This window comes from Triturus cristatus, unplaced genomic scaffold, assembly GCF_964204655.1.
Source record: "Triturus cristatus unplaced genomic scaffold, aTriCri1.1 SCAFFOLD_231, whole genome shotgun sequence".
In the NCBI taxonomy this organism is placed as follows: domain Eukaryota; kingdom Metazoa; phylum Chordata; class Amphibia; order Caudata; family Salamandridae; genus Triturus; species Triturus cristatus.
The window spans coordinates 925,727-946,768 of NW_028187364.1; the positions used below are offsets into that span (position 1 = coordinate 925,727).

The 21,042-nt window shown below is 46.7% G+C and overlaps 1 protein-coding gene across 1 annotated transcript in view; it reads left to right on the plus strand.

The window, feature by feature from the left end:
• LOC146771200 (FACT complex subunit SPT16-like) overlaps positions 1-21,042 on the plus strand; it is a 267,181-nt gene that overhangs the window by 99,092 nt on the left and 147,047 nt on the right. Inside the window, exons 4-6 of the mRNA XM_085640304.1 lie at positions 11,022-11,087; positions 11,419-11,514; positions 11,808-11,923. Coding sequence (XP_085496430.1) covers positions 11,022-11,087; positions 11,419-11,514; positions 11,808-11,923 — 278 coding nt within the window. The remainder of the gene's footprint in view (positions 1-11,021; positions 11,088-11,418; positions 11,515-11,807; positions 11,924-21,042) is intronic.

A 21,042-nucleotide genomic window follows, 5' to 3' on the forward strand; every position in this document is an offset into this window, starting at 1 on the left:
TATAAGTGGAAGCAATGTACATTCTCTACGTTTGAAATGCAAACCATTGGCTTTTGAAGCAAATTATTTTTTTATTATATAAAAAGGAAACATGCAAATTAAGTTAGCTCTATTTTTTAAAGTTATTTATGGCATATGATTTCACAGTTGAAATACTGATGCAGCACCTCTACACAACACCAACTGAACAGATCTCAGCACCACCTTAGCACCAACGAAGTAGCACCGCAACACCACCACCTTACAACCACTACAGCATCACTAAGCACCACCACAACACCACTCGACACCACCTCAGCATCACTAAGCACCACCTCAACATTAGAACAGGCAGGAAGAAGTTGCCAACATTGCAACGAGCAAAAATGACAAGACTGTTTTTATGTTTATTCTTTTTTAATTGGGTCGTTCAGTTGTACATAATGGCTTGATATGAATATCAGCAGCCCTACATGCCAAGAACAGATGCATACTGGTAAGTAGCATATTCAATTCAGTCGGACCACTTTCACATGATCACACTAACAACTGCTCCCACTCCTTCAGCAAGGCGACTTTCTGTCCACTCTAGACTTGAAGGACGCCTATTTCCATATTCCCATTCACCCTGCTCACCGGAAATACCTCAGGTTTGTGGTAGACGGTCAGCATTATTAATTCAAGGTTCTCCCATTTAGAGTAACTACCGCACCTGGAGTTTTCACCAAATGTCTGGCAGTAGTCCCGGCTCATCTAAGGAGACAGCACATTCACGTCTTCCCTTACCTAGACGACTGGCTCATAAAAGCCAGCTCGCAGCAAAGCTGCCTACTCCACACACAAAAGACAGTCCCAACTGCTTCACGACCTTGGGTTTACTGTAAACCTCACCAAGTCTCCTCTCCAACCATCCAATACACAACTGTATCTAGGAGCCACAATAGACACTCAAAAAGCTCTTGCGTGTCCCAACCCAGTCAGAATCCGCAACATGCAGACTTTAATCTCTGTTTCAGTTACAACACTCATTACCAGCTTGAGTGTTCACGCAGTTAATAGGAATGATGTTGTCTTACATTTTAATCGTTCCTTACGTAAGACTTCAAATGCGTCCCCTCCAGGAATGCTTAGCACATCAGTGGAACCATGCTCAAGGTCAGTTATGAGATCTAGTGTTGGTAGATGGTCCCACCCATCGATCTCTGCAGTCGTGGAATACAAAACACCTTTCCAAGAGGCGGCCATTCGTCGACCCGGTTCCACAGATAGTTCTAACAGCAGACGCTTCGCTCACTGATTGGGGCGCTCATCTACAGAAACATACCATTCAGGGCATGTGGACTTTTCAACAAAAGCAACTCCTCATAAACCTTCTAGAACTTTTAGCAATTTTTCTAGCGTTGAAAGCTTTTCAACTTCATAAAGTAGGCGGAGCTGTCCTAATTCGCACACATGACAGCAATGTACTACATACAAAAACTGGGTGGGGGCACACTCTCTCCAGCTCTGTTTTCCCAGAGCATCTGGAGATAGGCCATACCTTACAAAATATATCTCCTTGCGGAACACCTTCCAGGAGTAAACAACCAGATTGCGGATCTGCTCAGTCGCCAATGACACTAGATCCATGAATGGGAACTCCACCCTCAGGTGCTCCTCACGTTCTTTCAATTGTGGGGCTTCCCAGGCATAGATCTGTTCGCCACCTACCTAAACGAAATAATACTCAAACTTTGCGTCTAGGGATCCACACCCATAGTCCAAAGGCAATGCGCTGTGGATGAATTTAAAAAAATATTTTTAACAGAGTTGAATATACATCGGGGATATTTGCTTATGCTTTTCCGCCTCTCCCACTCGTTCCATTAGTGGTTCGGAAGCTCAGACATCAGACCCTGACACTAATCCTGGTTGCTCCCACATGGGCCCGTCATCCCTGGTTCACAACCCTCTTGGAGTTGTCAGTAGTTCCCCATCCAAAACTCCATCTCACTCCCAATCTCCTCATTCAGAACCATGGAGGGATAAGACATTCAGATACCAGTCAACTCAACCTTGCGATCTGGCACCTGAAATCCTAGAGTTTGGCTACCTTAATCTTCCCCCAGATTGCATGAATATCAAAGAGGCTAGACGTCCTACCACAAGGGCATGCTTTGCAGCAAAATGGAAGCAGTTTGTCATTTACCGTAATAACAATCAAGTCAATCTGCTAGACGCTTCAATGCAAAACATAATTTGTTATCTATTGCATCTACAGCGTTCCAATTTAGTGTATACATGCATTCGCTTGCATCTTGTTGCGATAGCTGCATATCTTCAGAACAGACAACATTTTGTCTCTTTTTGCCTGCCATTAAAGCTTTCATGGAAGGACTTAAGAGTCATTCCCTCTAGACTTCCACCTGCCCCAGCGTGGAATCTCAACATCGTTCTTACAAGACTCATGGGTCCACCTTTTGAGCCATTGCATAGATGTGAACTGCAGTTTCTCACTTGGAAGGTAGCTTTCCTCATAGCTATCACATCTCTAAGAAGTGTGGGTGAGCTTTAGGCACTAATAGTAGAAGAAACATTTTTACAAATACATCAAAACAAAGTGGTTCTTAGGACTAACCCCAAATTTCTGCCTAAAGTCATTTCTACCTTTCATATAAACCAATCTGTTGAGTTACCTGTGTTCTTCCCTCAACCAGATTCTGTGGCAGAAAGTGCTCTTCATACCTTAGAATGTAAAAAGAGTTACTATATTACACTGAAAGAACAAAACCTTTTAGAAAGACTAAGCACATTTTTGTTGCTTTTGCTCCACCATATAAAGGCAAATCAATATCAAATTCTGGTATTGCAAGGTGGATAGTTAAGTACATTCAAATGTTATGCAAAAGCAAAACGAATGTTAACAGTTCCCCCTAGAGCACATTCCACACACAAACTAGGGGCTTCTATGGCATTCTTAGGACATATATCAATAGATGACATATGCAAAGCTGCAACGTGGTCTACACCTCACACATTCACAATACACTATTGTGTAGATGTGTTAGCTAGACAACAAGCTAGAGTGGGCCAGGCAGTTTTACGTACATTATTTCAGACCACTGCAACAGATCCAGGTTAGCCACCGCTTTGAAAAATAACTGCTACATAGTCTATGCATAGCATAGGATCTACAGCTCATATGCCTCGAACGGAAAAGGCTACTTACCCAGTATGCATCTGTGTAGGAAGCTGGCTTTGTATATACTATACCAAAGTGAGGTATAGTGTGCACAGTCCAGTGGAACCCCAAAGGTAGGCAGAGGTAAAGTTAGATAGAACCTTACTCTCTATTTGTGGTAGTGTGGTCGAGCAGTAAGGCAGTATCAGAAGACAGTGTTAAGCATGTGTTGTACACACTCAGTCAGCAAATTAATTCACACACTCAAAGACTGAACTTCAGACCAACTGTTTTTGTATGAAAATATTCTTTTAGTTATTTTATTTTCTAGAACCAAGCAACCCTGGCACAGGTAAGCAATAAATACGTTATAGTAGTAATGCAATTGAAATACAGTTTGAATGATAATTGTATATGAACTTTGGTTTAATTTACAGTATGGATGCAGAGAAATGCAATACTTAGTAAATGCAGTGCATAGACTTATAGGCTTTTTAGTAAAATAGCAGGTAAGTAACTTTTGAGATTACTAGGCTTACAGAGAGTAGTATACCTAGATACTACTCTGGGACATTTACTGAAAACGGGTAAATAAAATCGTTTTTGTTCGATTATGCTATTTTAAAGAATTTCTTTGTTTTCAAACTCACACTTAGAAACTTTTCACAGAAAAACAGTCAGATATCCTATGGAGGAAAATAGGGTTATCGGTTTTGAGGTAAGTATTTGGTAGTGGGAGTTGAGGTTCTGGGGGTGCACTCTAGTTACACCCTCAGCGGCACTAGGGCGGCCGTGTGCAGAGTCCTGAGGCCCAATGTTATCCATTGTCTCCGGTTGGTGGCTGCTGGCAAGCAGCCCAAATTGGCTGTGGGAGCAAAGCTCCTGGACTTTAGCTCAGGGCAAATGGGGAAACAAATTAACACCCGGACCCGACACTAGATGGCGATCTATGCATAACATATGACTCTACAGCTCTATATGCCAAGAACAGATGCATACTGGGTAAGTAAGTAAATTTTCCTTATTTATAACCGTATATTGTTTTTTTGCTAACTGTGGATCTATAATGGGTCTTTGTTTGGATTCCATTTCTTATGTTTTCTGCGGCCCTTTTCATTCGCACTGGGGATGCGCGGAAATGAGGTCTTCTGATTAGCAGTTATAAATTAATTGGACATGATCCTGAACAAAGTTCCTTTGGGATTATCGTTGCCTCATATATGGTTCCCTTCTTGCTATGTAAAGACCTTCAACTAAACAATAAAAAGTTGGGAATGGCGGGAACCTTTACAGTTTTGATTGTCCAGAATTTCATCTTCAGACAAACTTATTTGTACAAATCCTTTTTTTTACATTTCACATTTTTCTTTGCTTGTAGTTCATAACCCCCTTTTTTGGCGTCAAGCCTACTAGACTGCTCTAGCTGTTGGGTTGCAAATGAACTGGTGTGAGTCTGTTAATCGCTTACAGGGTCTAGGAGACTATCCATTGGTTACCCCATCCTTGCTTTTTATTCGATGGGTTTACTTGTCCATCTTGTTCCATGTTTTGTCCCTCCCCTACTGCATAGCCCCTTTACCATCCTCTTGACAGGCTGACATGTCTTTCCAATGCTCACTTTTGGAAACTTATGTTCGAGGCATATGAGCTGCAGATCAAACACTATGCATAGATCGCCATCTGGTGTTGGGACCGGATGTTTGCACTTGTTTTTGTCTTGGAAAAGTCTTTGGAAGTCATGAGATAGGTGACTCCTCCTTTGGATGATAGTGCACATGGGCATCGGCTCCATCTTCAGATTGTTTTTTTCCGCCATCGGGCTCGTATTTGTTTATCGTGCTCCAGTTCGGTGCCGTTACCGATCCAACTTTCGACGCGCAATCCTCACCCTTTCTCCGGTATTGTTTCGATCACGATCCCTAGTCGTCACGCATCTCTTCAATTTCGAAGTCCTCGATTCCGGACGTCGACTAAGGCCTTCGGGCCTACTTAGGCCATTCGTTCTGGCTCATGGAAAGGACTCCTTTCAAGAAGTGTCCTCAATGTGTGTCGAAATTCCCACACACAGATTTTCATGAGGTGTGTAACCTCTGCCTCTCACCGGAGCACGAGGCCAAAGACTATCCAGCTTGTGCCTCTTTCCACTCCAAGAAAACCATTCGGGATCGTCAAGCTCGAAGAACAATGGCTTGCTCGTCGGCATCCATTCCCGATGACATCTTCCAGGAGGGTGTCGATGTGCCAGAACAGGAGCAGGTCGAAGAAGGCCCCATCAGCGCCTCCGAAGCTGATGAATCCGACGTCGAGGACATCACTCATGGGCAGCGGGTCGTAAGTAGTGACGTCGACCCCGATCCCTCCCTCCCCCCGCATGGAAAAAGGCTTTGGTAACACCTTCACCTTCGGGGCCAGGTGCACACCGAGACAATACTTCTCACGCCCCACCTTCGAGCCCAGCAAAGAAGTCCACAACTAAGCCTTCAGGCCACTCTGGCTCGAGTCAGTCTCCGGTCGGTGCCAAAACTCGAGCCTCATCACTGAAAAAGAAACCCTCCTCCACCTTAGTGTCTACCACTGCCTCCACATCCATGCTCTCGGCACCCAATCCTACTGGCACCGACCCTTCAACTCCAAAAAAGCTGTCGGAACAGAGCAAAAAGACACTACCAAAGAGTTGACATTCTCAACCTTCGGAACCGATGAAGCCATCGGAACCGAAAAAAAATCGGTTCCGCAAACCCCTGCAGAGACTAAAAAATCTCCCGCTTCAAATCTTAAAGAGCACAAGTCCATTCCAGAATCGGTGCCACGCAAGCCTTCGGAACCAAAACAAGCGGTGCCGAAACACCAGCCTGCAACAGAAGAGCTTTTTAAACTGGATCCCACCCAAAAAACTCGTCTAAAATACCCAAAGACTGGTTAACTGACTCTCAGTTCTAAAAAGAGACCACTGGACACACCTCCACCAGCTCCAACACCTAAGAGAGACATTGCAAACTCGCCTCTCGGAGTCCATTCTCCACCTCCACATCACTCTCCTACACCATCTCCTCCACCAATGGATGATGATGGCACCTCTGATGACATGGGGGAGGGGGCAGACGACGAACTACTAGGGGATCCTAGTCCACCTTATACCCCAGACCCCTGGGACGATTACAACACACCAGATGTCCCTAACATACCACAAGACGACATCTACCCCTCTAGACCTTCCCCTCCAGAGGATACCATAGGTTTCACCCAGCTTGTTCACAGAGCTGCACAATACCATGGGGTTGCCTTACATACAGACCCTGTGGAAGAGGATTTCTTAATGGACACTTTTGATACTTCACATAAGTCCACCTCCGTCCTCCCTATGTTAAAAGGGGTCATCAAACATGCACCTGAGGTGTTCAAAGATCCTGTTAGGGCTAGGGTTATAAACCCCAGGATAGAGAAAAAAATATAAAGCTGCCCCAGCATACCCCATATACATTAAAGGCCAAATACCCTTGGACATCTTAATGGTCTCCAATGCCAGAAAAAGGGCTAACTCGCAAACGTCAGGGGACGCTCCACCCCCAGACAAGGAGCCGAAACTCTTGGACGCCTCGGGTAAACGTACGGCGTCACAAGCAGCTAATATATGGCGCATCGCCAAAACACAGGCTTTGTTAGCCCGATACAATAGGGTACACTACGACGAGCTAGAGTCCCTATTGCAACACCTCCCTGACAAATACAAAACTAAAGCCAACAACCTCATACAGGAGGGTAAGCTCATCACAAACCTCTCCATTCATTGCGCTCTAGATGTGGCAGACACTGCCTCCAGAGCCATCAACACAAGTGTCCTTCTGCGTAGGCATGCATGGCTACGCATTTCAGACTTCCATTCTTAACCAGCCATTGGACCAGGAGCATCTATTTGGGCCAGCCGTGGATTCATCTCTCGAAAAGATGAAAAAAGACACCGACACGGCTAAATCAACGGGAGCCTTGCAATCACGAAGCTCCCAGACGTTCCTTTCGTTGCTCCTCTTACAAGGGCACCTCCAGAGGCTACTCCTCTTACAATCCCTCCACGTCCTATTAAACTCCCACCCAGACCACATTCACCAGAGGTTATCAAAGAGGAGGCTACAGAGGCAATAACAAAGGTAGAGGCAAGACCAATAATACCCGCTCTGCCTCCACCCCTACCCAATGACTTCCGTCCGCTCCCCCAGACCATTCCACTTCGGTCGGGGGAAGATTGCTACATTTCCTACCTGTCTGGAACAACATCACCACAGACAGGTGGGTGAGACCAATCATTCAATTAGGTTACTGTCTAGAACTCACTTCTAACCCCCCAAACATACCACACAGACAGCGCCCAATGTCACCGGAACATTTATCGCTGCTAAAGCAGGAGGTAGTATCCCTCCTATACAAACATGCAATAGAACCAGTCCCCCTGCAACAGCAAAACACAGGAGTTTACTCCCTGTACTTTCTCATTCTGAAGAAGGATGGCTCGCTAAGACCAATCCTAGACCTCAGACCCTTAAACCTGTACATACACTCAGACCATTTTCACATGGCCACGCTTCAACAGGTCCTTCCTCTTCTCTCACAAGGCGATTTCCTTGCCACTCTAGGTCTCAAGGACGCCTACTTTCATATTCTCATTCACATCTCTCACAGGAAATATCTCAGGTTTGTAGTGGACGGTCAGCACTACCAATTCAAGGTCCTCCCATTCGGAGTCACCACAGCACCCAGAGTATTCACCAAGTGTCTGGCGGTAGTTGTGGCTCACCTAAGAAGACAGCATATCCACGTCTTCCCAAACTTAGACGATTGGCTCATAAAAGCCAACTCATACCATTAGTGTGTACATCACAATCCAACTACTCCACGACTTAGGGTTTACAGTAAACCACACAGTGTCACCTACAACCATCCCACATACAACAGTACCTCGGTGCCACAATAAACACCTCACTTGCATATTCCAGCAAAACCAGGATGGCAAGCATACAAAGCCTCATATCAAAATTTCAGCCTCAACACTCTTCCAGCTCAAGTGTTCATACAGTTGATAGGGATGATGGCCTCTTGCATATTCATAGTACCTCACGCAAGACTCCAGATGTGCCCCCTGCAGGAATGTCTGGCACGTCAGTGGAACCAGGCTCAAGGTCAGCTAACAGATCTGGTGTTGGTGGACAGTCGCACGCATCGCTCTCTGCAGTGGTGGAACACAAAAAACCTTTCCAAAGGGCGACCGTTCCTCGAGCCGGTTCCACAGATTGTGCTAACAGCGGACGCATCGCTCTCCGGCTGGGGAGCTCATCTATTACATCACACCATGCAGGGCAGGTGGACGCCTCAACAAAAGTTACTCCACATTAATCACCTGGAGTTACTAGCCATCTTCCTAGCGCTCAAGGCATTCCAGAAACAAATATCAGCCAAAGCTGTCCTAGTCTGCACCGATAACATGGCAGCCATGTACTACATACAGAAACAAGGCGGAACACACTCCCTACAGCTCTCTCAACTAGTCAAAGCATATGAAGATAGGCTATTCCTCAGAATATTTTTCTCCTAGCCCAACATGTCCCGGGAGTCCAGAACAACATAGCCAATCTGTTAAATCGTCGGACGCAACAGATTCACGAGTGGGAACTTCATCCGCAAGTTCTTCAATAATTTTTCCACTTGGGGGGGGCAACCAGAGATAGATCTCTTTGCCACACACGAAAACGCCAAATGCCCAAGCTTCGCCGCCAGATATCCACACCCATTGTCCAAAGGAAATGCGATATGGATAAATTGGTCAGGCAGATTTGCGTGCGCTTTTCTGCCTCTCCCACTCATTCCACTGGTGAAGCGCAAATTACAGCAACAATCACTGACTCTCATCCTAGTTACTCCAACATGGGCCAGACAACCATGGTACACCACATTTCTGGAACTATCCGTAGTCCCGCACCAAAAACTACATCTCTCCCCACGCCTCTTAACCGAGAGCCGTGGAGAGATCAGACACCCGGACCCAGCTCAGCTCAACCTTGCGATCTGGCTCCTGAGGTCTTAGAATTTGGTTACCTTAACCTTCCCCCTGACTGTATGAACATTATCAAGGAAGCTAGACGCCCCACCACTAGAGCCTGCTATGCAGCCAAGTGGAAACGATTTGTGATATATATTCACAATAACACCATCAATCCTCTAGATGTGTCTATTCAACACATCATAGGTTACCTACTGCATCTCCAAAGGTGTAACTTAGCATACACATCTATTAGGTTACACCTCGCTGCCATAGCAGCCTACTTACAAAATAGACACTTGTCGCTATTCAGGGTACCTGCCATCAAAGCATTTATGGAAGGCCTCAAACGAATAATTCCTCCCAGGGTACCACCCTCACCTGTGTGGAATTTAAACATGGTTCTCACAAGACTAATGGGCCCTCCTTTTGAACCTCTGCACAAATGCGAGCTACAATTTCTAACATGGGAAGTCGCTCTCCTAGTGGCCATTACTTCCCTTAGAAGAGTCAGTGAGCTACAGGCACTAACTATTCAAGAACCTTTTTTACAACTTCATCATAGCAAAGTGGTTCTCAGAACCAGTCCAAACTCTTCCCTAATGTTATTTCTCCCTTCCACCTCAACCAGTCTGTGGAGTTGCCAGTATGCTTCTCGCAACCACAAACAGATGTAAAAAGAGCACTGCTTTATTACATTGAAAGAACCAAACCTTTTCGCAAGACCAAACACCTTTTCTTGTCCTTCTCACCACCACATAAAGGCAACCCCTTATCAAGATCTGGGATAGCAAGGTGGATTGTCAAATGCATACAGATTTGCTATCACAAAGCAAAATGTACATTATCAGTTCCCCCAAAAGCCCACTCTACCCGAAAGATAGGGGCTTCAATGGCATTTTTAGGAAACCTTCCCTTAGATGACATCTGCAAAGCAGCTACACCGCACACATTCACAAAGCACTATTGTGTAGATGTGCAAACAAAACAAGCCAATGTGGGCCAGGCTGTACTCAAAACATTATTTCAGACTACTGCAACAGATACTGGTGGTCGCCACTCGGAAGGGGTACTACTATACGATCTATGCATAGTGTGTGATCTGCAGCTCATATGCCTCAAACGGAAAATGCTACTTACCAGTATGCATCTGTTCTTGGCATGTAGAGCTGAAGATCCACACACGCTCACCCACCTCCCCGGCTACTATCTTATTTAGATACAGCATACATGGGCATCTTATCTGTTACTCACAAAAATCCATCACTTCCCTGCTGGCGAAAAAGATGGAACGGATGCCCTTGTGCACTATCATCCAAAGGAGGAGTCCCCTATCTTGTGACTTCCAAATACTTTTCCAAGACAAAAACAAGTGCAAACATCTGGGCCCAACACAAGATAGCGATCTATGCACAGTGTGTAGATCTGCAGCTCTACATGCCAAGAACAGATGCATACTGGTAAGTAGCATTTTCCTTTTCTTTTTAGTAGCTTTTTCCCACTGCCCTGTGCGCACTCTGTGTTGTATTCTCTTGTGTGCTTCTCCCACGTGCTCCTTGTTGCTGTCTCCCTCCCTTGCTTTGTTTTTATTTAGCCCAGCCTGCTGTCGTGAGCCCTGAGCACGCTTACAAAGTAACGTTACCGCCAACAGTGGCTTTATCAATGTGCCTTTTGATTGTCGTTAAAAAGAAAAAAAATTGAAACCGCATCAGAAAAAGCATTGGCAAAGGCAGTAGGTTCCGAAAGAGCGTACCTTTGGATTTGCCAATACTTGTTTGTTGAGGTGACAGCTCTAAATTATTTTGCATTTAGATGCTACTGTTAATTTACTATGCCATTTTTTTGTTTTTTTAGGAAGGACCAGCCACAGTTCTCACCACTGTCAAGAAAAAAGTGAAAAACGTTGACATCTTTTTAAAGGTGAGAAGACTGGGGTGTACAAAATACATAAAAGCCTTCTGAAAAATCAATGGGAACCTTTCCTAGGTGAGGAAGGGATCCAGCAATCACCCAAGCCATGATGTTTGTTATGATTAGATGGCTCAACATTGGTGGGCTCACTGATGATGCGAAGCCCGGTAGTGAAATCACTTGCTCCCAGTTCGATATTTGTAACGAAAAGACGTTGACAAGACTAGCCCTGTTACACTACTGTCATTTCTTTGTGTTTGGGACAATGGTGTCGGTACCTGGTTGACCAATGTTGTTTGCTATTGCACAAATGACCTTTTGACATTGTTTCTCAACTTAGAATGAGGATGAGGAGGAAGAGGACAAAAATGAGGCTGATGAGCTGCTGGGCCGAGGTGCTCGTGGTGGAGCTACACTGCTTGCAGAGAGGACAAGGGTAAAGCTACTTTTTTACACATTTGTTCTGAAGTATATTTTCTGTGCTAAAGATGCATGTTTATGGCCCTGTGCTGTCTTATGGACAGTTCCCATTCTCATCTTTGCGTAATTAATTTTTGTGATGTAGTGTGATCCTAGCTCCACAAAATAACAAAGCACTGTTCAGGTTATTCTCCCGCACCCCCTTATTCCTCTTTCATATGTTATTTCTCATTCCCTACCCCAAAAATATCTGCCGTGATTGCCATGCCCGGTTGTGATCCGGTCTTGATTCTCCTTCCCCATCAATAGAACGAAATGACAGCTGAGGAGAGGAGAAGAGCTCATCAAAAGGAGCTTGCTAAGCAGTTGAATGAAGAGGCTAAACGCAGGCTCACTGCACAGAAGGGGGAGCAGCAGGCGCAGAAGTGAGTACGCGTTGCAGCTGGGCTGATAGTTTAGTGCTTGGGCGCTGGTGAGCTGTAAACAACCATATGGCTTGGAGGAGAAGTTGCCTATCCTTTTGCGATCATGGTGGTGTTGTATAGTAGTCCATAGTAGAGTTTTAGGATAGGTTATTAAGAATGGGAGACAAGGTTATTAACTGAATGATAGCATGGGGTTGGTCTTACCTGCTATATGTTCGCATGGGTGGTTGTTTTTGTGCAGGATCTTTTATTTTTGTTCTCTGACCCCTGAACTACCATTTACTAGTGTTCCAGCAGGTATATATAATAAATTACTTGGTATTGATTCTGCACCTTGACAATTTTTACAATAGAAAAATACTACTTTTAATATCTGAGAACTGAACATTTTTTAGAAACCTGTTTAGTTAAAGACTTTAGTTCTTTTTAAAATAGTCTTACAAGACAGTTGTGGAAAAAATAAAATTGTGAAAACTACCCAGAATGATCCTTCTAAAGTCTAACCGAGGAATAATTAATTTTTTTTAAAAGAAATTCATCCTTTCTATCATAATCACTTCAGATGTAAATTGGACAGTAGGTATGTATAAGTAGGTCACCCAGGAAGTTGATGACCATATGTTTTTTTAAAATTTTTGATTGCATCTGAGAGCATAAAGGTACTTCTATACATACACACACGATTGGATTGTTCTCCTCACTCCTTTATGGAAAATGTATTTCCAGTCTTAAAGAGCAGGTATTGAATATTATCATTTCTTTGAAACAACCTTTTTGCTTTGATGAAGCTCTTCCAGCTTCTCTTATTTGAACCAACTTCCAGGTTTTCACTCAAATGTGTTGCCATATAATAAACACCTCTCTGCAGAAGGGTACACTAACAAGCATTAGCATAGCCAATAGGTCTCGCCTTTGGGACTCTTGTAAGTTTTTGTGCCCCAGCGATTGGCTTTTGCAATGTTTTTAAGCTGTTGAAGAGCTCTATAGCACCACTCTACATTTGCTCTACAGCACCACTCTACAGTACCCCTTTACATCATCAATCTAAAGCACCACTGTCCAGCACCACTCTATAGCACCACTCCACAGTACCCCCACTCTACAGCACCCCCACTCTACAGCACCACCACTCTACAGCACCAGGTAGGGCTGGGGCAGAGTCACTGACTTCAGCGCTGAAGCAGAGCGCGCCCTGGAGCCATTTTATAGTGTTCGGTAGGGTTGGGGCAGAGTCACTGACTTCAGCGCTGAAGCAGAGCGCGCCCTGGAGCCATTTTATAGTTTTCGGTAGGGCTGAGGCAGAGTCACTGACTTCAGCGCTGAAGCAGAGCGCGCCCTTGAGTCATTCCACTGTGTTTTCATTTGTTATAGCAACTCTGCACCAGAGGGACACAAATATGAATGGCAAAACTTCCCCGTGAGGAGGCCTTCAAATTGTAAAAATAAAAGCGACTGTACAAATTAAAGCACTACATAAACATGGCACTGCAAAATTCGCCACAGGGCCGCACTGCACCATTTCCTTGCAGCTATGCCCCAAATTGTCATCTCTTCAGCTCCAGGTGACAACAATATGCCCTCCTCACTCATTTGGCTACCGAAAAAAACATTTCCAATTGGCCTTTCCACAAGGCCCTTCTCTCCACTGCGCAAGCGAGACACATGCAAGAAAAACACACTGCAAATATTTAGACAAAAGGGTAATCTTTTCTCACGTTTTGGAAATCTTCCTTTGGAGGTGCAGGAAGTACCTACATTCTGTTGTGAGAGTTCACGCTTCGGAATCTTGCTGAGGAGATAAAAATGTAAGACAGGCTGGCCGGTGCAAGCCACCAAAGAAGCTTGGAGCCAGGTTGTTGACTAAAAGGGGTGTGGGGTGATTGCATAATTTTTAAGGAGACATCCCTTCTGGGCACCCAGAGACCCGCTGTTGCATTGGGAGTGTGAAAAACAAAGTCAGACATTTTCCACTGTCGTCAGTACGCAAGAGAAACATAAACAGCACTGTGCATGTTTTGAAAAGCAGTAGACCCTGTTTTTTTAATGTGGTGCTTCGCCATCAAGTGAATTCTTTTGCTCCATTGCTGGTTTACGAAACAAAATGAAACACACTAGATCCCCGTTTGGAGATTCCAATTCAGTAGTTGCAAATATGGTTCTGCTGCACCTGGATGTGGTGCCAAATGTTTGATTCCGCCGTTTCAATTCCCGGCAGAAAACGAAACGAATATTTGTACTGGGGAAATCAGATCAGCTCACATCAATCTACACCATTAGATACAAATGGATACAACTCGCAACGACTACAACTTTGCTTCACAGCACGTTCGCGCGCCGTTCAGGGAAAACCCCATACACTGCTAGAGGATTCGGAGAAAACAAGAGCAAACAGGTCCAAAAGAATTCATGCTTGTATAGGCAGTGCGCGATGCGTATTACAAATCATAATGCTCCCTTCAGCGCGTTTGTGTAATGCGATTTTCTTGTTTTTCTCAAGCACTGGACTTTATAGGGTTCCTGAACCCCAGAGTTCCGCATTCTCAGCTGCGCATGGCGGTTGCACCCGCCCCTTCTTGCAACGAAGCGAGTCTGTTTGATATTTTACTCTTTGAGCCTTTATTTATAGTTCCTTTGTCGTATGTGAAGTACCAGCTCATTAAAGCACGCGTTTCGTAGGGTTAAAGTTCACACCAGGAAGTTCTGTAATAAGATCTCGCTCCTGACGCCTCATCACTGCCAGGAGTGCCAAAAACGCAGACAGAAGCTGTGACGTCATAAACATCTAAGAACATTTGGAAGTGTGCCAAGCCAGGAACGAGATGCAACAAGTGAGGTAGCACCGCGGGTTAGCGCACGTTTGTCAGAGAAGTGAGAGAGAGGGTGGATGGGTATGAGAGAGAGAGACCGAGAGAGAGAGAGAGAGACCGAGAGAGAGAGAGACCGAGAGAGAGAGAGAGACCGAGACCGAGAGACAGCGAGAGAGACCGAGAGACAGCGAGAGAGAGACCGAGAGACAGCGAGAGAGAGAGAGAGAGAGAGACAGCGAGAGAGAGAGAGAGAGACAGCGAGAGAGACCGTCCTACACTTAAGTATCATCAGTGGCTGTCTGCTGCTTCTACAACCTGGAATGGGGAGAGGCGGAGAGCATCCTAGGACTCTCAGAAAGAGAACAAGTGCTGGAAGGGCAAGGAAAGAGTGTGTGTGTAAGAGGAGAGCGAACGGAAGAGCGGGAAGAGAAGACTGAGCGGAGGAACAGGGTGAAACGGAGAGAGAATGGATGGTGACTAAAGAGGAAGATAGAAATATAGAGAGAGACAGGAAGTCAGAAGGTGAGAGAGAACAATGAGAGAACAAGAAAGTGAGCGAGGTTCCCATCTTTCAAAAGAGCACAAGCAGCAGCTGTTTTGAAGCGCTTGTGCTTGTGCTGGCATCCGCCTTGCGGGAGCGAGCAGCGGCGGTGCGAGAGCCATATGTTTTCAATTAGCACGCGCACCGATGCCAGCACAAGCACAAGTGTGCTTGAAAAGGAGCAGACCGATTTCAAAAGGTCATCTCCTAGTGCAGCGCATGCGCGCTGCCTAGGCGAGACCTAAAAATTGGTAGACTCATTACAAAAAACTTCAGTTAACCACAGACCTAGATCAAGTCACCCATGGAAAGTTTATTTAAAAATATCTAGTTCCCCTCCCCCACCCAGCCAAGTATTTGAACTCCTGTAGTTGACTGGGCATTGCTGCCCAAGTGCATGGACTCTGACCGCCAAAGTATTTTTATAGTTGGCTAATACCTGATTTGTCCTTTAACTTGCTGCAAGTTTCTCTTGTATAGTATTCAAGGCTTGTAAGTTAATTGTGACTTGTGAACTGCAGCACTTTATTGTACAGTCACTGTAGTGAGAGGTGACAATGTGAACCTAGGCCTGCCACTGAGGCCCAGACGTGCAGCTTTAAACCTGCCAAATTGAAATGTCAAAATAAACCCTTTTGCCAGGTAAAACTCTCCTTTGAATATTAGTAGGCCATCCTTGCGGAAGGAGTTGGGAGCCCACCAGGGAAGAGTGTTTAATATTAAAAAGAAGGGCATGTTCCTGCTCTGTGCTTACTTCCATTTGGGACCGCCAAAGATATTGCTCCAAGGTATCAAATTATTTAAGGTACACCTGACTCATTGCTGAGATCGGGTTTGTTAATTTTTAATTGAAAGGTAACCTAAGCCGCCATTTTGTTTCCCAAAGCTATGGTAGCCTTTCCTGACCATCTCTAGCAGTTGTCACCCAAGACCACAATACTGCTCTCAGCTAGGAAGTGTGAAGAGCTCGCAGAAACAGGGAACAAAGAGAATTGCTGGAGGGAGGATGTTTGACCACCTCCAGCAGATTTCCTATTGGGTAGTGGCCAAAGATGGCCCACCTAAAGAGGCTACTGCCTTCGTGAAGCTAACTTCTATCACACATTCACCTGCCTGCTACTTTGTGTAGGCAGACAGGCTGGCATCGCTTTGAGAGGGGTAAATGCCATTGCAGAATCGTTTTTTCAGGTGTGGCTCATGCTTGTTACTCCCCACGAGTGTGCCCAGGTCCGCACAGAGGAAAAGGCTTGCACTCCCTTTAATTTGAGGTTTAGAAGGGTGTTCTAGGATTTTTCTGGTGGCCAAACCTCCGGGAAGTGATGTAAAGTTGGAAGAGGTGGCTTGTGGAAACTCTTGCCCTATTGGTTAGTAAGTCCTCTCCTCCCAGAAACACACATTTCTCGAGGGCAACATTCCTCAGATCACTACTGGACTGGAAATGAATGAGATGCTTTAGATAAATACTTTTCAATAGGCCATAGACTTTTGAATGCAATAGATACAGTTGTTGCAATGGGAAACACAATGTCAAACACAATTATACATTGAGCTCAATGGGAATTTTTTGTTAGATGCAATTGATTACTTTTTGGATTACTTTTCTTACCACAGGACTGGATCCTAGATTCAGTCCTGGGACATCTCCTGTAAACAGTTGAATAAAAACGTTTTGGTTACAGTTGTGATTTTTAAGGAATATTATTGTATTTTAAAAGTTGACACTTCAAAACTTTTTCACATAGAATCACCAATGTTATCCTATGGGAGGAAATTCACTTACTCCGTGTTGGATCCTGGATCCAGCACTGGTGCATCTCCTGTAAACAGTTGAAAGAATGCGTTTTTGTTATACAGGCGATTTTTAACGAATATTTGTAAGTTTGCAAAATCGAAACTTAGAAGAATTTGTGGCAAAAACCAGGCAATGTTATCCTATGGAGGAAAATTAAGTTAGCGATAAGTACGGTTGTAATTACTTTTCAGGGTCAGTGCTGAGCACCAAGATCCAGCACTGGGATCTCTCCTGATAACAGGTGAGTAAATTTGTTTTCGTAATTCGGCTGATTTTAGGTGAATATTTTAAAGATTCAAAACTCGACACAGAAGAATTTCCAAGTGAAACCAGTCAATGTTACCCTATGGAAGAAAAGTGAGTGATCGGCTTTTGGGTAAGTACTCGACTGACAGAGTTAAGGTTCTGGGCATAGACTCAGGGGTCTCCCAGGGTCATGTAGGTACAGTTGTTACACCCTCAGCGGCACAGGGGCAGCTGGGTGCAGAGTGAGTTAGGCCCAAAGTTATCCTATGGGTGGAAGGGGGCCGTTGGTTGGTTGGTGGCTGCTGGCTAGCCGGCCACGCGGATGTGGGAGCTGGGCTCCTGGTCACTTGCTCAGGGCAAGTGGGGAAGTAGATTACAGTAGAGGTTGCACTGCCAGGGGCACTCGGGCAGCTGGGTGCAGGGTGCTTTTGAGCCATCGGGCGCTCAATGGATTTCAATGGAGAAGCTCAAGAACGAACAAAGGCTGCAAGCTCGGGGACGAAGATTCTTCAGGTGCGACCACCACTTCGAGAGGTAAGTTGGGTAGTTGGAGGATAGGTAGGCACCCAGGAGTTGGGCACAGGGGTCCGCAGGGCGCCGGGTGCAGGGGTGCCTTTATGCGTTGGGAAATCTTACCCTCTGCTGGTTGTAGTTGGAGGGGTCCCTGGTTCTGAGGCTGCAGGCGTCAAGAGCGTCGAGGTGGGTCCTCTGGTGCTGGCTTCGGGGTCACAGTTGCTGGGGGGACGTCCTCGTGGTCTTTGTTCACTCCGGCATTGGCCAGGCTTGGCGTGTGCAGGAGTCGCGGTTCCTGGCTGATGCCAGGGGCCTGTTACTTGCTTTGAGCAGTACCACTGCTCGTGGAAGTCCCAGTTAGTCACAAGGCAGTCAGATCCTCCGGGGTTTTTTAGGTTGCTGACCACTGGAGATACCGGGGTTTAGCAGGAGCAGTTTCGAGGGTCGATAACCTGTAGGGCTGGGGCCAAAGCAGTTGGTGTCTTCCTCTTGTTAGCAGCTGCACGGCAGGTCTTCTTTCTTCTTGATCTTCTTTCTTGTTTTGGAATCTGGATCTGAGGAAGGAAGGTTCAGGGTGCCCCTAAATACTAAATTTAGGGCCGTTACAAGTAGGTAAAGGGCAGGGACCAATGGGTCTCTTCCCTGTGGTGGGTACACCCCCTATCCTGCCACTCTCCTGTGGGAGGGGGGCAGTAGCCTAGTCCTGTTCGGGCAGGGCTCCCCATCTTCAAGATGGCGAGAGCCCGGAGATATGCTTAACCTCGCCTCCCCCACCTGAGGGGTGGGTTGGCAGAGGCTGGCACACCCCATTTCCTTCCTTGGGGTTTCCGACCAGTCTTCCCGCCAGAGAGGGGCTCAGAACCGGTAGGGGCCAGTTGCTGAGTACAGCAAGTGGCCTGGAGAAGCTCACAAAGGTGGTATGCCTTTGAAGCTTCCCCTGCCCATCCTGGGGGAGGAGACCTGGCACCTTGCCCAGGATGTGTATTGTTGCATGCCCAAGTGAGCGGATGGCTCTCTACACAGGGGTCCAGCAGCATGTCTGCTGTGTGGCAGCCTAGGCAAGACGTGGATTGTAGGTTAGGTTCAGGGGGATCTCTAAGATGCCCTCTGTCGTGCATTGTACATTAAATCCCACTCTGGCATCAGTGCAGGTTTAATGTGCTGAGAAGTTTGATACCAAACTTCAGTCTTCAGTGTTGCCATCACGGTGCTGTGGAGTTAGTGTTGACGACCTCCCAGCACCATATACTCTTAATGGCAGCGCTGCACTTAGTGCCCAGGAATGGACCTGGGTACTGTAGGGGCACAGGGCTCATGCACCTGTACCCACACCACTCGCATAGGGCACCCAGCTAGAGGGGGGACTGAGGTATGCAGGGCATTGTGTGTTGTGGGCATGGCACACAGGGTGGTAACGAGTTGGGGTTAGGAGGGACGGTACTCCATTGGGACACGGGGACTCGTTGTATAATGAGCAGTAATTGTTGATTTGGAAAATAATAAAAAATGTTTCAACAAAAAAAAAAAAAGTTGGGATGTTGTGGGTTGGTTAGACGCCGTCTGTTAGGGCACACAAGGCCGTGGGGCATCTGGTGCAGGGGTACCTTTGGACGTCGGATTTTCTTACCCGCTCTGGTCGCGGCAAGGGTGGTCCTCTAGATTGAGGCTGTAGGCGTCTGGAGGTTTTGAGGTAGGTCAGGGGTCGCCGAATCGCGGGTCAGGGTCACCAGGGGGACCTCCTCGTGGTGTTTTTCCGCTCTGGCCGGGTTCGGCGGGTGCAGAGTGGGCTGGATTTGCGGTCTCTGGTTGGCACCAGAAGCTGCAGTTTGAACAAGTCGGGTGTTCACGGTTCCTTCCCCAGATTCCAGATTCCGAAATACAAAGAAGAGCAAGAAGAAAGAAGACCTGCCCTGCAGCTGCGAAGAAGAGGAAGACACCAACTGCTTTGGCCCCAGCCCTACCGGCCTGTCGACCCTCAAACCTGCTCCTGCTCAACCCGGCATCTCTTGTGGCCAGCAACCTCACAAACCCCGGAGGACCTGGCTACCCTTCAACTCTAAGCCCCTGGGACACCCATGAGTAGAGGCTCTACTCAAAACTTACTTCTAATCCCTGGCATCAGCCCGGAACCGCGAACCCAGCACACTCTGCACCAGCCAAGCCTGGCCGTAGCCGGAGTGAACAAAGACCATGAGGACGACCCCACAGCGACTGTGACCCCGAGTCCGGCACCCAAGGACCTCCCTCGACCCTCCTGAAGAAGCCTGCAGCCTCAGAACAAGGTGCCCCCCCTACCGTGATCAACAGAGGGTAAGATTTCCCGACACCAAAAGGCACCCCTGCCTGCGTCGCCCCGCGGCCCCCTGTGCCCAATCCCGGGGTACCTACCTATCCTCCAACTACCCAACTTCCCTCTCGAATCCTCGTCCCCGTGCTTGCAATCTTTTTCTAAACTGGAGATTTCCCATTGAAATCAATTGAGTGCCCGAGGCTCAAAAGCACCCTGCACCCAGCCGCCCGAGTGGCCCTGGCAGTGCAACCTCTACACCTATCTACTTCCCCACTTGCCCTGAGTAAGTGACCAGGAGCCCAGCTCCCACAGCCACGTGGCTTGCTAGTCAGCAGCAACCAACCAAGGCCCCCCTATCCCTTATAGGATAACATTGGGCCTAACTCTCTCTGCACCCGGCCGCCCTAGTGTCGCTGAGGGTGAACTAACTGTACCTACCTGACCCTGGGGGACCCCTGAGTCTATGCCCAGAACCTCAACTCTGCCAGGCGAGTACTTACCTTTAAACCGATAACTCTATGTTCGAGGCATATGAGCTGCAGATTACACACTTGTGCATAGATCGCCATCTGGTGTTGGGCCCGGATGTTTGCAGTTTGTTTTTCCTCTTGGAAAGTCTTTAGAAGTCATGAGGTCGGTGACTCCTCCTTTGGATCGTATTGCGCATGGGCTTCGGCTCCATCCTCAGATTGTTTTTTTCCGCCATCGGGCTTGGATGTAATCTTCGCGCTCCGGTTCCGAACAGCTTCCAGTTCGACGATCGACGTGCAGTGCTCACCCCAAATCGCGGTATTGTTTCGATCGCGATTTCCCCACTCGATGCGCCTTCTCATCGGCACAGACCTTCGGTTTCAGTCGTCGACGGCGGCCTTCGGGCCTCCCCAAGCTCCGGTCCTGGCTAATGGAAAGGACTCCATTTATTTCAAAAGC